The sequence below is a fragment of the Bombus vosnesenskii genome, unplaced genomic scaffold (assembly GCF_011952255.1).
Source record: "Bombus vosnesenskii isolate JDL3184/JDL3185 unplaced genomic scaffold, Bvos_JDL3184-5_v1.1 scf7180000013265, whole genome shotgun sequence".
Lineage (NCBI taxonomy): Eukaryota > Metazoa > Arthropoda > Insecta > Hymenoptera > Apidae > Bombus > Bombus vosnesenskii.
Genome location: NW_022882925.1, coordinates 4,371,090 through 4,388,496, shown reverse-complemented (window position 1 = coordinate 4,388,496; position 17,407 = coordinate 4,371,090). Strand labels below are relative to the sequence as shown.

The following is a 17,407-nucleotide window of genomic DNA, read 5'->3' as shown; positions in this document are numbered from 1 at the left end:
ATAGAAGCCATCGCCGCTCATTACAGAGGAACAAAATGACGCAACGTTAGCGACACGAGTTTTCCAGCTGCTTCTATTAAACTGGTCGTTGCTCGTCGTTGGAAGATAGTAGTGTAACAAGGACTCGGGTGGCTGCAGGATCATGGTTTATTTGGCTTAGCGTTAGCTAATGGAGTATCGATTTCAGGATCTCGGAATTTTTAGGCTACGACCGAGCCTGAGGTTTGCTGCGGTTGCGCTGCAACTTTCGGCCTCCGAGCTTTCGCAGTATCAGTCTGCGGATTTTTAGATTATCAGCCCCGAAGATCGGAGGATCTTGCAATTCTTGGTTCAGTTTGAAGGGAACTCGCGTTGATTCGTGAACGTTGCTGGAACTTCACGGTACTCGCTAATTGATGTGGAGAATTTGTTGAGTGGAGAACTTCTAACTTAGGTTTCAGAAGACCCGGATCAGTTTGTCAAAGTTGTCAAAGTTGTTGGCTATGCAATTTTGAAAATTGCTGAATCTTAGAAGTTAGAAGAATCTTGTCCAAAGTTTCTAAAGAAGAAACTGTGCTTTGAAATATCCACAATTGGCACGCGTTTGCTTGTAATCAAAGAATTTAGGTAGTTTTAGCTCAGCTTTGTGAAAGACTCGAATCAGTTTGTCAAAGTCGCCAAAATTGACTATACAATTTTGAAGATCGGAGGATTTCAGAATTTTTCTGGCAAACTTATCCACTTTGAATCTCGTTACGGGTTTAGACAACAAAAAAATACTGCGCTTTGAAATATCCCAATTTACTGCAGAAAATTCACGCGTTCATTTCGGTGCGGTGCGACTCGATATAATTCGCGTAATCGAAATTTATCGCGTAGCTTCGACGTTTTGGCGTTACAAATGGACAATTTTTCGGTTAATATCCCATTCATTGTCAAGCATAATGGCTTTCGCATAGCTTTTTTTCAGTGCTTACGATAGCAGTACAGTGTTACTGACTGTGTAGCAAAAAGAAAAAGACAGAATGACGTATCGAAAAAACAATCCAGGTCTATATCGCTTAAGATACTATTGTTTCCTAGCTATACCGTGGAGAGGACATATCGACATAATAAGCACGGTAGGATCACTTTCGCCACCTGAGCCCCTATTACAATTCTGAAAGGAATTGCCCTAGCTAACACTTCTTCTACACCCCATATGCTATATACCATATGCGTGAAGTAAATAGAAACTCCCCTTGTGGGATCACTTAATGATTTTAATGACATTACTACGTATAATGTAATTTCGATAATTTCTATAATTATGAACATATTAATTATTTTCGCTATAATTGTCTGCATTAATTTCTAAATATGATGAATAGATTGTTCATTACCAGACTCGGGATTTTTATGTATTTTTACATTTTTATGAACACAGCTAAAGAAATATAGGATCTGAGTAGAAACATTTATTTCCTTGTAATAAACAGCCTATCTTAAATATTTTGTATATTTTTAGATTTTATACGCGCGGTGTAGATTTTCGCTCTTTCAAATTTCGAACATTCTAAAGAAATAAAAATTCACAATTTAATTATTATGTAATATACTCAAATGTTGTTACGTATTGTAACACTTGTATACTACTATTATGCAATATATACAAATTACTTTATTTAAGAAATTTAAACAAACTTAAACTTAAGAAATTTAATAATAAAAAAACACGACCGAGCCTAAAACGATTCAACGAATGTAACAGGGTTAAACAATCCCCTTGCTCAAATTTTTCGGGCCATTTATCAACGCGATATTTTGTAATTAGCCTACGGCTCTTTATACATTTGTGGGAAATTAACAAAATGTACAAATACGCTAACTGGAGCAGATCTGTAGAAATCTAAGTGAAAATAAACATAAATAAATGAAGATTCTATTAACCAGTTACCTATTGCGACCTCTTTCAAAATTAAGTATGTCGCAAGATGTAAGCGATGACGAGTATACTCGTCAAGCACCGAGTATACGTGGCTGTTATAACATAGAATTAACTTGTAAAGAAATGACTGTTTCATTTTGCAATTTTCAGCAATTACTAAATTCCAATCTAAAATTGTAGCTACCTTTTTCGCAATATAAAGTATCGCCATTTCTTCGCGACGACGAGTATACTCGTCAAAAACAGCTAACCGGTTAAAACGATCCAATTTCGCCGCTGTCTCGCCATTTATCCTCCTTTTGTTACGCGTGCGTCGCGGATAAATTTCGAACGATCGAGATGAAAACGAGCGAATGAAACGATCTGGTTGGGAAAGGAAAAAGGCGTGCGTCGACGAGGCACACGCGACACGCGAAAGGATCCAGAGGGGACAAAGGAATCCCATATTCATAGGGTCTAAGGTGGGTGGTACGTTTCTTGAACGGCGACTACGAACAATGACGACGTGTCTGAACGCATTGTTGCGTCGCGAGGCAATGTCCCGCGAGGACTGATAAAAGTAATGCACCAGAATGCGGCAGAATGCACCGACCGCGCCTCCCTCAATTCCTGGCCCATTGTTACATCTGCATAACGATAGTCGTCTGCCGGCAGTGCTTCATTGTACCGAGTATATTCGATGCTCCAGAGAAGAAGATGCTCGCGGAAACCGATTCTTCCTTCTCACTGGGTTAACGCGTCGCTGTATACCCGAAATTAAAGCTAATCCGCCACCGAACAACGCTAAAATGATGAATTTCTTAAGTTTTCTGGCTTTGCAGTATAATACATCTTCTGGTCTGTATAAGTTCTTCTTCTTTTGGCTTCTTCGTCTAATTTGCTGGTAAAATATATGGTTTACGCCCTGATTTGATCATTGAGCAATTTGATTTGAGATCAAGCAATTATCAAAGATCTAACGAATAGCAAAGAAAATTTGAGATCTATAAGAATTTTGTCTAATCTTTTTGAAACGTGTGTGATGTATACCGTGGTTTATCGTCGAGTGGCCATTAAGTAATTGGCCAAAAATCGAACAAACGGCGAAGAAAATCTGAGATCTATAGAAAAGTGCGAGCAATGGAAAAATTAAAAATCTACAGAATCTATTGATAGAAGTCCTCGACTTACCCTCCGAATGTTGACTGAACGCTCTCTGCAGCTCCTCTTCTTCCTCTTCCTCCTCGTCATCCTCTGTAAAAGAAATTGTCAAATCATAAGCCATATAATAATAATAATTTATAATTAATAATAATCATAATAGTATAGTATAATAATAATAGTAATCATATATAATTAATAAACAATCCACGAGTATTTCTACTTAAAAAAGAGTTACAAACAAAAGTGGAATATAACGAAAATCCAGTTAACTGTCTAGATTTAACGTAAACGTTGGCTAACGACGAGAAAGTATTTAGTAACACTCACGTTTAATTCCCGTTGTCTCATTATCCTGCTCGGTTACCTCCAGGACATTTTGCTCGTTCCCGTCGTCCCACTCTTCGTCTCCTGCGGAGAGACAAGCAACCATTAATTCCGTTTCATTTGCATATCAGCCACGAAGAATAAAATCTGTATTTGCGAAGGAAAAAAGGAAAGGGGTAAAAAAAAAGAAAGGAAAAAGAAGACGAGGGGAAGAAAAGAGCAGCAACGAGCTACGAAATTGTAATTCTTCTCCCTTTCGAGCATGTGAACATTGCATACCATAAGATACATATACAGGGTGCCTCAAGCAACTTGACGCTAAAATAAAGATAGCGAAAGTCGATATTACGTGAGTTTGGGACTTTTTTATTTGATGGTGTTTAACAATGAAAATCGATTTATTTATTTCATTTATTAACGGTAATTGGCTTAATTATCGGTGGGTTTACCCATGTAATTAAATTGATTTATTATTATATGTTTGCTTGTTTATTATTATTTATTGGTTTATTCATTGAAATATTTATTTGTTAATCGCGGCAACTGATGCGATTTATTGCATTATTTAATCATGATAATTGGTTCAGTTAGACTTATTTTTAGGTAAAAATAAGTTGATAAGTCCACGCTTCGCAATTGTAAATAAGTTGCCAATGTTTATGCATTTATGAAGCATGTAAATAATGCAGAAATTCCTAGAATGCAAAATACGTGGCATGCAAAGATATATATGAAATATTTGAAGCAAAACATAGCATAAGCATAGCATAAACGAAGCATAATATTTAAAGGGCGGAGCATAATTCGCTAATTGTTTAATTATATTCTACAATTTATATCTAACATCTATTCTGTAATTTGTATTTATTGTATAATTCATTCTCTCTATTATTCTACAATTTATATTCCTTGAATTGTAAACATAGAACACAAGAATTCCATTTATAGCTCAAAGTAAAATTTAATTTTTTTACAAAATTAGATTATACTGCAATTTGATGAGAAATATCGTGACTAAGCGACTGCAACCAAATTTCGCAAATTAACTCTAATCGTCCGAATTATAACGATACTTCTAAAACGATTTCTAATACGAATATAAAAATATCTTGTAAGGCAAAACTGCGTCCAATACCTCTGCATGCATTAAACGATTCTTCCCATCAATTTTTTTTTCACAAAAAAATATACAAACATACTTGTGTTTTAAATCATTACGCTTCTAGTATAAATAATTATAATTCTAGTTCTAGCCGGACACCCTGTACATATATATGTGTTGTGTGTATGAATATGAATTCCAAGTAACACGGCGAGAAACGATTAATAATACGCTTTTTGCAGACCGTCCAGCGGCGGATGAACAAGATTTGTGCGCCGAATGTAACGACGCGAATAAGTTTAACTTTAACGAACTACGTTTCATCGTGAAATACCGGGTGAATTTGCGAGGTGCGAGTAAAATGTTTGATAACAAATTCGTCACATAGAACTGATTAAAATGGATTATCATTTTAATCAAAATTATTCGCAACGGTATTAAATTAATATAACAATGAACTTTCCTTATTCGCGAACGAACAATTGTAGTTTCTTCTCTCGCTAAAACATAGCGAACGAAATTCTACTGATAGACAGCGAAATTAATTCATGTTGTTCTTCGTCCCCTTAAAAATATGTCTTCGAGACAATTAACCAGTTAGCTGTTCGAAAACTGTGTTCCTAAAATGTGTCGCGTAAGGTAAGCGACGACGAGTATACTCGTCAAGCACGGAGTATGTGTGGCTGTTATAACATAGAATTAAGTTGTAATGAAACGACTGTTTTATTTTGTGATTTTTGCAGCAGCAAATTGAAGCTATTTTTACACGTGACGAGTATACTCGTCGTAAGACAAAATATTGCCGTTGCTTCGTGACGAGTATATCCGTGGGAAACAGCTAACTGATTAATCAGAAAATAAATCCGGCTCTTCTCAATACATTACGAATTCGTTTACACTAACGAGATTAATCCATAATGTATTTTCGAAAATAATGCTCAAAGTATCATCTAATTCCTAGTTCATACGATTAATCAGCACGTGGACCATAATTTGCAAACAATCACGACCACGAATACTCGTGTGCATATTCGCACAGCATTGCCTTTTTCAATTTCTAATTTATGTTTAGAACTGATCCGACTAACAATTGTCAACAGGTTCGATTTTCAAACAAACAAAATTGCTGAAACAGCAATTCAATTTTCCCGCCTGGTATCGTTTAATCTTTCGGAATCTGTAAACGATGATCGCAATCCCAAATACCCAAATGCAAACGCATTGATCGACGTACCGGTTGTAACGAACGTTCTCGTTAAACGCTGAAATCAGTCTACTTTTTCCGCTCGAACATGCAGAAAAAAAAAGAAAAATAAGCAAAAAGAGAGGAAAAATAGAAAAGCGAGAATAAAACAAATCCGCATTCGACACCTTGGAAAACAGTGGCAATCGGTCGGAGTGGCAAGTTCATCCTGTGAAAAGCTGGTTTGGGGGCGCGGAGAGAGAGTTTGAATGAGACCAATGTGAAAGAGGTAGAGGGCGGATGCAAAATAACAAACGACCTGTTGGCCACGTGGACAGGGGTGTAATTTTTTAAGTTTAATTTTGTGGTCCCACGTGACAAACGGATGGCTCTACTATACGGCAGCCCACGTCAGTACGGTGCGTGGGTATATTTCATGTTGAAAACACGGCTCGTCGTTTCGTGTTTGATGATATACAGGCAACGAGCCGTTGCGAGCCAACTTGCTCATCCACCCTATTACGCAACGATGAAATTCGACGACGATCCTTTAGCCTGGCCTCCTGCGCGTTACTGAATGAACGATGGTGATTCTATGTTTCGTCTTAAAATACATTGTGCGCCTGAATTCGCGGTACGTCGAGCGACGTCAGGAAGAACAAGACGAAATTCAGCAATAACGAAATTACGTTGACGGTTTCTTTCTCGAGAAAATCGAATTCCAATACTTGTCTGATATAAGCGTATTTGATCGATTCTCGGATTATTGTGTGTACGGAAATAAGTCGAAAACGAAGAGTACAACTTTCTCGTTTGAAATCCCGTTCTTGAGAAGATCGAGTGCTCGCTCTGCGATGATAATTGTCCATTAGCTTAGACAAAGATTAAACCAATGGAAAACCAAAATAAACGCGGATAAAGGCAAACACATTACATCCACTCTAAGGAGTGGCGTTGTAGGCTACGATAGCTCTCAATAATACTACAAATATCTCAAACAACAACAGTTACCTACTTAGAAATCCACTTAGACTCTCGACTAACGTGGAAACAACACCGGCAAGATCGACCAGATTAGAAATCGGAAGGAAGAATATGTATTGGCTTATCAGAGCAAACGTGGAAAATTAAGTACAGATAACCAACTTCTCGTCTACGGAACAATCGTCAAACTAATTTGGATGTACGATATCGATCCGCGGAACACGGCTGCTGAGAGCCACATCGCTAAATTAGGAGCTTTACGATCTATCATGTCCAGGACCATAGTAAACGCAACGCGGTATGTGTGACATGACGAACCCAGTAAAGATCTGAAGATCAGTTCAGTGGCTGAGGAAATTATACGCTTGTGTAGCAAATACAAAACCAGATTAGTCTATAGTGTTGAACTATTTACCATTAGAAGGTAATATTACATATGAAAGAGTGAACCAAAAAGCTAATGACACCCTCGGTCAATTAAGTTGCACGAAGGCCACAAACAATGTATAACCAGTTAGATGTCTCCGACGAGTATACTCGTCACGAAGAAATGGCGATATTTTTAAAAAAAAATTTATATCAATATCAATTAAAATATATTTAAAAAACATAGAACAGTCTTTTCATTACAACTTATTTCTATGTTATAAAAGCCACATATACTCTGTACTTGACGAGTATACTCGTCATCGCTTACCTTACGCGACATATTTTAGGAATACACTTTTTAATGAGATCGAAACAGCTAACTGGATAAACAAAATTGTAAATCCACTGAATGGAACTCCATATGACAATCGGAAACCATTGTCTCGCTAATTCGTAATTCGTGTCGCTGATTGCCTCAACAGCTTATGCGACGTTAATTAATAAATACATTTTAAAAAAGGGAGAAAAGAATAGATTAGACAATGGTCGTAACAACCTAGCCGAGAGACTCTGCACAAACAATCTACCTAAAAGACTGCACAGAAGGCAGCCTAACGAACCACGATAATAAAACAACACTCTTGATCGCAAATCTACTACACTTAAGACTGTTGTATGTGCAGATGATCTGTAACGAGAAAGCACGTACGCGTAATATTTACGATGAACCGCTAAATATATTTGCCGAATCTCCTAACAGGATAAATTATAAAGTTCACTGAGGTAAAAGAAAAGAAGGAAAATATTCTGCATTAAACGCGTTCAAATTTGACTTTCTTGAAAAAGAGGCTTCGAACGAAAAAATTGTATCCTACGTTTTCGGCTCATTCTCGCGCGTAGAATAACCTGCTGCCAACTTTCCATTCCTATTTAATCGAGAATTAATCAAACGCGCGTATGCTTGACGAGTTAGCAAATTTCTCGAACGCGAAGTCTGCAACGCGATTTCATTATTCTTGATTCTCATCTCATTTTGGGTCTCAGAGACCCCCTGATCGTCGCTGTAACCGCGAATTTACACCGACCGTGGCATATTCTAGCCACTATCAATCAAAACCTAGTCTCTTGAAACACGACGAAGAACAGCACCGGGGTAAGAAGAAGCTCTACCTTCTTTTTAACACGCGATAATCGCGAAACTTTGATGAAGAGAGTTCCAGCGAGAGTCTTACGGCTTTCGGCGAAGCTTGTACGTCGAGGAAAGAAAGCTTGTACGTCCATCGACTTTATTGGAAAGAGCCACGGGAGAAGGAGAACATCTTCCTCTATGGATGGAGCATTAGCTTGGAGACGTGAAACAACGAAGAGCAGCAAGGGATGGAAGATACTAGGTCTTAAATATTCTACAAGACATCAAGCCAAGGCAGCACACTATGTCGAGCACCCTTGGATTGAACCTTTGCACCCTCCGCCCTGTCAGCTGTCAAGCTGCTTCTGTCGAGCAGCTCTCGCGTTTCATGCCACCTAGGATACCACGAGAGTTAATGCTTCATCCATCATCGAGGACTGCTACTAGCAACGACTTTTCCATCGGCTCTCTCAACCTTGTCTCCCTAATTGCTCCTACAAACTTCTACCTCTCATCCTCTGTTACTGCGCTTAAAGGCTTGCATCAGTTATTCGTAGGAATCTCGCGGTTCGTTCTTCCTGCAATTGTTTAACCCCTTCGGTTGAAGAAACAGCACACAGAGCGTTCGCGCTATTACTAGCGAGCGTTTTCTTCGTAAACGATGAATAATGCGAGGAAAAAGCGAAAGAGGAAGAAGATGAACAGTTCGAAGTATTCGCGATAATATTTTTGCGCAAGGGCAAAAATGCAGGTACGCTTCGCAGTTGTATTATTCTTTTAAATGGGAACTTACTTGTTTTTATCGTAAAACCCATCGTAAAACCAGCCATTTCATACTCGGCAACCTAATAGAATCCTGAAAATTGGAAGATCAAGTAAAATAAGTTTCAGGTGAAAAAATTCGAAATATTCATGAAACTACCCCTTTCGTATGCAACCCGGTAGACTGCAATCGTCGTAACTAGCTACGAAAATCAAATAAGAAAATTCAAAACCCTCGTAAAACTACCCATTTCATACGCGTGAAGCTAACAGAATCCAAAAAATTGGAAGATCAAGTAAAATAAGTTTCAGGTGAAAAAATTCGAAATATTCATGGAACTACCCCTTTCGTATGCAACCCGGTAGACTGCAATCGTCGTAACTAGCTACGAAAATCAAATAAGAAAATTGTAAACCCTCGTAAAAGCACCCATTTCATACGCGTGAAGCTAACAGAATCCAAAAAATTGGAAGATCAAGTAAAATAAGTTTCAGGTGAAAAAATTCGAAATATTCATGGAACTACCCCTTTCGTATGCAACCCGGAAAGTAACTACTACAATCTCGTAAAAGCACCCATTTCATACGCGTGAAGCTAACAGAATCCAAAAAATTGGAAGATCAAGTAAAATAAGTTTCAGGTGAAAAAATTCGAAATATTCATGGAACTACCCCTTTCGTATGCAACCCGGTAGACTGCAATCGTCGTAACTAGCTACGAAAATCAAATAAGAAAATTCGAAACGCTCGTAAAGCCACTCCTTTCATGCGCACCAACCTAATAAAACTGGAAAGATCGACGAAGCAAGTAAAATATAGCGCTGATAAACCAGTTAGCTGCAAGTTTCACGCTGACTTCGGTCACGAATGTATCCGCACATCCGCGTTATCGAAAACAGCAACGTACTCGCAGGTTAAGCCGCAATATGCAGTTACCCTCGTACGAGACATCTACGTGGGTCATAATAATACATCCGTTTAACGTTAGACAGGGCCAACAATCTCGAAGGTAAAGAGGGGTTGAGATTGCGCGAGCTGTATTTTCCAGAGCTTAGATCGGAGAACGTCTTTGTCCTCCGGAAACGGTCTGCCTCCCAAACCGGATACCGATGCTACGTGCCTTCTTACCTATCTTCTTACGTGCTCATATCCGTAACGCACACGTGGTTCAAAGCCAATCCCCTTTACCTTTACGATTATTGCCCGGACCAAGCTGTTTTACCTCGCAATTGTTTACTATATTTACGACGAATCAAATTTGAAAAGGAGACACGTATACGAGGAAGGCGAACGAACGAAACTAGATGTGTGGAAATTTAATAGTGGAAATTTTATTAGATAGAAAGCAGGAGAGCAGAGGAGTAATGAGAGTAAGGATGTTGTTGGTTGAAATTCATCTTTTAGGATTATTTGTGTCATTTGTTCGCGATAAGTAACTTTATCGAAGTAATTTATTTGTTCGTTGAGAAATTGGTCGTTACAATTATGTACTCAGATAACGAAATTGAGAAATTCGTACGTAGAATGTAAAACAAATGAACGAAATTATGTATAATAGTCGAGATTCTATTATTATTAAATTAAAGTTAATCTATTATTATAAAAGTAGAGAAGCGATGATGTACAAATATTATTCATGAAAATTTTCTCTCTGAGATTTAGAATTATTTGTTAATAATTTCTTAATAATAAGTAGCCTTGTGCAGGTAATTCAATTCTATTTATTATGAAAGACAAACCATTCATTATTATAGTTATAAAGGAATGAAGTTGAGAAGCGCAAAAAGTGGAGTTGATTAGTTTAGCATCTGGAAAGCTCGTTCGTTTCTTTAAGATGAAGAACATGAGTGAGATAGAGAGACAGGAAACTGACTCGTTGACAAAGGAAATTGACAACAACAACTGCTAGTGTATTTCTAGCGTAAAATGAAATAATTATAATACGTGTAACCATAATCTGAAGGACTGTAACAAATTACACATTATAAAACCCGTATAATACGAATGTAAATAATAGATTTACAATGAGAACACAGAGAAGATAAAAACAATGAAAAGCATCGAATTTGTACTAAATATCGTTCTAACACTTACGTCCGGCAGTGTATGTATATCTCATCAACCAATTGCCACAAATTCCCAATTACCAAACCCAAACCCACCCACGAACCCAATATCTATCCTCCGAACAGCCCAACGAATTAAGCTTGCCTAACCCAAGGCTTAACCGGAAGCTGCAATTTCCCTCTGCCTATATGGTTACCATCTTCGTCCTTGGCACACCCATGGAATATCAAAACACTTTTCTCTTCCCTTTAGTATGCATCTCTGTTACAAATTCGATCTGTCGTAAATATGGTAAACAATTGGGCTGCGAGGTAAAACAGTCGAATCATTGTTACCTGGACGATAATCGTAAAGGTAAAGGAGATTGCACTATCATCCACGTGCGCATGTCGGTATGCGTGTTTCGCTTGATACATAACATAATGGGCACGTAAGAAGACACGTAAGAAGAAGAAATTACGTGCACAGCGACGCAAAGATTTATCGTGGTTGTTCTCAAAGCTTGTAGATAATATTTTGTAGATATTTTGACATACAGCGTGTGGAAAGATGTAGACGTAAAATACGTAGTTATTTAGACGTGAAGATAGCGAGGAACACTCGAGTAATTGAATTTCACAATTAACCTGTTTGAAAAGCGTACACGTAAAATGTGTCGAGAAAAAGTAAGCGATGACGAGTATACCCGTTGTAACACAAAATATTGCCGCTTCTTCGCGACGAGTATACTCGTGAGAAACAGCTCACTGGTTAAGAGAAACACGCTAGTGCTTTTGATGAATATGCGAAAATTACGTTTTTATTTTTTCATACGATAGAGAGTTCTAATTTTATGTAAGAGAAAAAGGGATTTAAAATAGTTATAAGGATAGCTGAACGAAATGGAAGTTCTCTCGGCGTAAAAATTATAAGAAACATCCAAAAGTTGAAGGAATTTTTGTATTCGCTGAATACAGCACGATGTAGCCAGAGTATGGGAAATTGTGTTCGAGTTAATATCAAAGAAACGTATTATTATAAGCCGATCTATATGCACGAGGATGATAACTGCATATTGAGACTAAACCCTCCTGTAACAAGAATCTTGAGCAGAGATATTTTAGGACGCGATATACATGTAATATGCAAGGATGTTTCTTTCCTGTGCTTCGAATGTAAAATCTTGAGTTACGAGGATCCGGTTATTCTTAAGTTTTTCTACTTATCTTCTTCTCTATCTTTATTATTATCTACTTCGCTATCTTCGTATTTTCTTCTTTTCTCTTTTCTTGCTTATATTATGCAACACAATAAGCAAACTACGGATGTCCATAGAAGTTTATTTTTTTTTTTTTTTTTTTTAGAAACATAACTAAAGAAGCTTAACCCACATAGAAGCCCGTTTCGTCTATTAAATATTGAAACAATAACTTTACTTTCGATATTATTTTGCGTTATTTTCATATAAAATTTTCCATTTTACATAAAATACTATTTTATGGAATACATCCTTTATATTTCCATGCCTTTCAATTTCCCATAAAATGTACAGATGTATCGCAGTCTACGTATAAAATATCAATATAACGGGCAGAATTATTTTTTCTTTTTTTATTCTTTTTTTTTTTTTTTTTTGCAAATTACGAAGGATTACTGCGTTACACGTTTTGGTTTCGAGCAATTAAATAACATATTCGCTATAGACAAATCCATCAACGTCCAGAGCAATTTAAACCTCCCAAAACCACGCGTTCTCCATCGATACGTTTCGACTGTAACCCTCCAAACTGTACCTCACCCCTTTCGTTCCACCCTTGCTATGTTACGTATTACGATGTTATAGTATTGCCCAATAGATCGAGGTTATAAAACCAGGCAAGCGTCAAAATTTCCATGTCTCGAAACCTCTAGACGAATGAATAGACGGAAATCTGAGAAGATAACATCTGAAATTTCAGTCAGGGCCAGATGAAGTAGGAATACGTTGATTTCAATTTTTTTGCCTTCAAATTTCTAATTTAAAATTCAAGTATCTAATTCGAACACTTAAATTCAAATTTGTGGTTCAAGTTTCTAATTAATAAAGAAAGAATAAATCTCTATTTATAATAAATAGTCATCGCGCTGTATTTAATTTTCCTTCTCTAGAAACTTTCGTTTCCTTATAATGTTTAAAGCCTGCTCCTCGATAAGGAACCCTTCGCTAAACAAATCCTCGTAACTTTTCTCTAACGTCCTCCTCTGTCTCATGCTTTATCTATTATCTACAGTGTGAGAATAAAAATCCACAACAAGGGAAACTATCAAATATTCGAGATTTATAATACAAAATATTGAAATACGTAGCAAGCATAGTCCAAAGAACTAGATCGCCTCACGCAACTATCCTCTAGCGTTCTCTTCTTTTAACATTCTCAACTTTCTCCCCTTTTCTTTACTGATAATAAAAAGAAATCCAAGCGTACTATAGCATAACACAGCAAAAATAGTACAGCATAAAATTACCAAAAAATGTGAAAATCCCGGATGATATTACACGACTGTCTCTAACATCTTCCTGCTTCATCTTCTCCTTATCGAAATCCAACTTAAGTAGCGCAGTGTACAGATTAATTCAAACATAAGGGTCATAATGAAAATCCAGGGAACCCTAACCGCCATTCCCCTTCCAACCCATCTTCCTCCTTTTCCCATCGATCAAAATAGCAAATAAAATCTAAGACGTATTATAAAACGTATTATAAAATACATCTTGCAGAGTAAAGTTTGGACGAAGAACAGTAAGGAAGAAGGTGTAAGGTCTGACGATTACCCTCTGCTGGTTACGATAATCTGGCTAACGATATCTCGTGGGGATCACGGGGTCGCGTCGAGACGTCGGTCCCGGTGGCTGCAGGCGGGGACGGTTACGAAGCCAGCAGGGTTTCCCAGTCATTAATCGATATGCCGTGAATAAAGGAGAGACCGTCCTGCGGGTTATCCGGAGCGACTGCTATCTCTGCTCCCCGGTTGCAGCCCGCCGTACGTCTTGGACTTGTGACAGCCAGCCAGACAGCCGAGAGAGCAGCCATTGGGAAAGGCTCTGCTCTGCTCTGCTCTGCTCTGCTCTGTTCTGCTCTGCTCTGCTCTGCTCTGCTCTGCTCTGCTCTGCTCTGCTCTGATCTGCTCTGCTGTGGTCTGGTCTGCTCTGATCTGCTTTGCTCTGCTCTTGCTCTGGCGTGCTGTGCCGTAGATGGCTGACTGGGTGGCTGGTACAAGGGAAGTCGAGCTAATTCCCGAGGGAACCTAACCCCGGCCAGCTCTGACGCGGGCTCAGACTCCCTCGGGAGCAGCGCATCCACCGACGAACACCCTCTGGCTCCGACACGCTACCTGGAGCAGCCGGGATATTGCGGGATAACTTTGGCCCCACCGTTGCCTACAGTCAGCCATGCTAAAACACTTATCCTTCTTGTCGTTCTTCCTCTTCGCCTGCTTTGTTTTGTCTTTGTCCTTGTGGCGGATAGCCTTTCCGATTATTGATCGACTCAGAATAATTATAATTATAATTGGTTTGGTAAGTTAGATGGAACAGGCAAGGTACCGTAGAATAATCGCACACGCGTAACACACGATATGCTAAAGCATATAGAACTGATCGATTTAGAATTATAACTATAATTAGTTTGGAAAGTTATATAGAGCAATCGTGGCTACTATGGTCTTGGTATTAAGTGTTCTTGCTATTGCAGGTTGTTACGGTGTTTCTTCTCTTTTTCTTCTAGATTAAAAAGCGCACTTTTTGCACTTTTTGCGCGATTCCGTTAAAGACACAAAGAATGCACACTATACGCAGAAACATAGGAAATTGATCGGCATGAAATTATAACTGCTATGAGCAACGATGTAGGACACTTGAGATATTCTGGAATAACATTAACGTCGAGGTTTCCTATTATGGGGAAATTAAGTTGTATACATTTCCCCTCTTCTTCTTCATCTGATCGTAGATTAAGAATCATTGATCGACTGGGAATTGTAATTGTTCTGGAAAGTTATACGGGATACGACTCGAGATATTGCACAATGATTTTAACGTTAAGGTTCCTCGTCGCTAAACCTGTGTCATGAAATCCTTCCGAGAAGAATCACTTCGGATGACTAATGAACTATTATTACAATTATTCTTTAAGTATTACAAGACCAACGTTGACCTACGAGTATATTCTACTTAACTATAAAACTCAGCCTTTTATTTAAAAACAAAAACTTCTGTCAGATCATGGAACAATCTCCTCCTTACTAATTACAATATCAATAATAAAAACAACTGTGATATTTTTGTAAAGAAGGCACGATGTACTAAAATTCGGTTTAAATCGAAACAAATACATCTGCCGCTTAATCGAACGCCAACTCATCAAAGCGTACGTAAAACAGTTAATCAGCGTCCAACTAAAACCAGTACTCGTCGAATAGCATTTTTCAAAACTGCACGATGGTCATGATCCTCTTGAAATGTATAGAACGCAAGAGAAAATATTGCGACAGTTCGCAAACTAGCAACAACTTGTTTCCAACAAACCCGGCGCACCTTTCTCCACCCGTGCACGCAATTGCAGCTAGCGCAAAGGAAGATATAAAAGTATCAGAAGGAAGAAGAGTATAAAGTGGGCGGGCGTTTGAGAGACGCGGCAAAGAGTGTTATAAAAGCGGCGACCGGCATGCGGAAGCATCGGTCGGCAGAAGGAGAAGTGACATCGTGGAAGACATGCCCGGGACACGCGGTATTCCTTTGAGGCAAGGCCACGCAAGGCGTTCACGTCCGACGACTGACTTGTGGCCCTCCCTTTTGCGGCGAATTGTGCGTCGCGTGCTCGAGGAATTACACACGCGGCATATACACGCGGTCTAAGCTCGTTTCTGCACACGTTCCGTGCACAAGTTGCGTTCCTCCTTTAACTTTGCCGCCGATTTCGTCCTCGCGATGGAAAGGTCACCCAAAGGCATCGGCCGTGCCATCATTCGATCGCCTCGTCTAACAACGTATGTACACTCGCGTTCAGGAATATTGGCACAGCGAAATCTAATTAACATAGAAGAATCTACCTTATGCGAACATTGTCATCGGTTTTCTTCTCCTACGACACATTTCTGTTTTTATTCATTCGGCTTCCATTTCGTCGAGAATTTTCCTTTTAATGTTAAAGCTGCTGATCTGTGGTCTCAGAGTTTCGTTGCTTCAATGATATTTGGAAAAGAGACGCGCGAATAATCGATCATATTAAACCAGGGATAGTTTGTGCTACCAATTTCTTGTGTATATCTAAATTCTAGAAGAAAGAAAATATGGAATAACACTTGTTCATTTAAAGCTCTGTTTCCGAAAAATTAAATTTGAAAGTTTATCGTGCGCGTGTAACGAAAAAGTAAAAGTCGCGATACTCGATTTTCTTGTGCCCTGCAAGATAGAGTAACTGCCCTCGTTTAATAGAAAATTGCATAGAAAAATCTTGATAGATATATCCATTTAATAATCTCTCTCTATTTCATTTTAGTTAATTAATTAAATAATTAATCTAGTGAACGCACAGAGTGGAATATGTTGCTAATCTTAAAAGATATTTAATAGGAAATTCCAAATACAGATTCTGGCAGCCCGCAATCTATCGTCCTACGAAATAAGATGAGCTGAGCGAAGAGACACGTCGTGGAAAATTCTGTGTCACGTAATGAAAAATTCCAAATAAAAACTCCGACAGTAGAGTTTCCTTTTTTCTCTTTCTTTTTTTTTTTTTTTTTTTTTTTTTTTGACACCACGGAATAGAATAACTACCCTGAAGAGATATTTAATGGAATAGAGAGGCTGGACGCAATGGTAGAATGTAAATTTCCAGCTTACCCTTTTAATCCCTTTAATCGTGGCTGGTCTAAAACTTAATCCGCTATTAGTTTTTGCAGTGACAGCCCTAATTCCGGCCCCGTGGTTATAGTGATTATAATGCAACTTCTAAATAGGATTAAGTTATCGGCTTTTCGGTGAATTATTGTATATAAAGTATACATTTCCGTGACATGGTAAACGTAACCACTATTCTGCACGATGGATATGGTAATTAAATGACTATCTATGTGATGATTATAATGCTATTTAATTGTCCATCGATAGTGGACTCGAGTGTGCAACATACACTTGGTCCCTCAGACCTTTAGTATGAGAGATGTTTAATTAAGAGATTAATCTTGCTAAGTTCTTCGAATCATTTTCCACAGAATCGTACTTTTCTCTCTCGACAAGGAATGCCGCGACAATGACAGAGATAAGGAAAAATTTATTCACTTATTTATTCATTTATTTACTTATCCCTTCGTTTATTTATTCATTTAGATTAACGACTAGAAACTCTTTAGAGTACATAGAAAAAAAATGCTAAATAATACTAATACAGTAAATACATTCCGCCTAAAATTAACGTTTGA

The 17,407-nt window shown here is 38.1% G+C and overlaps 1 protein-coding gene across 2 annotated transcripts in view; it reads right to left on the bottom strand.

Annotated features, from left to right (window-relative positions):
• Positions 1–17,407, bottom strand: part of LOC117243196 (zinc finger protein 423 homolog) — a 138,831-nt gene that overhangs the window by 113,567 nt on the left and 7,857 nt on the right. For both annotated transcript variants that reach the window (XM_033510466.1, XM_033510465.1), the window contains exons 2-3: positions 3,377–3,457; positions 3,077–3,139 (exon numbers count right to left, since the gene is read on the bottom strand). In XM_033510466.1, coding sequence (XP_033366357.1) covers positions 3,077–3,139; positions 3,377–3,457 — 144 coding nt within the window. The remainder of the gene's footprint in view (positions 1–3,076; positions 3,140–3,376; positions 3,458–17,407) is intronic.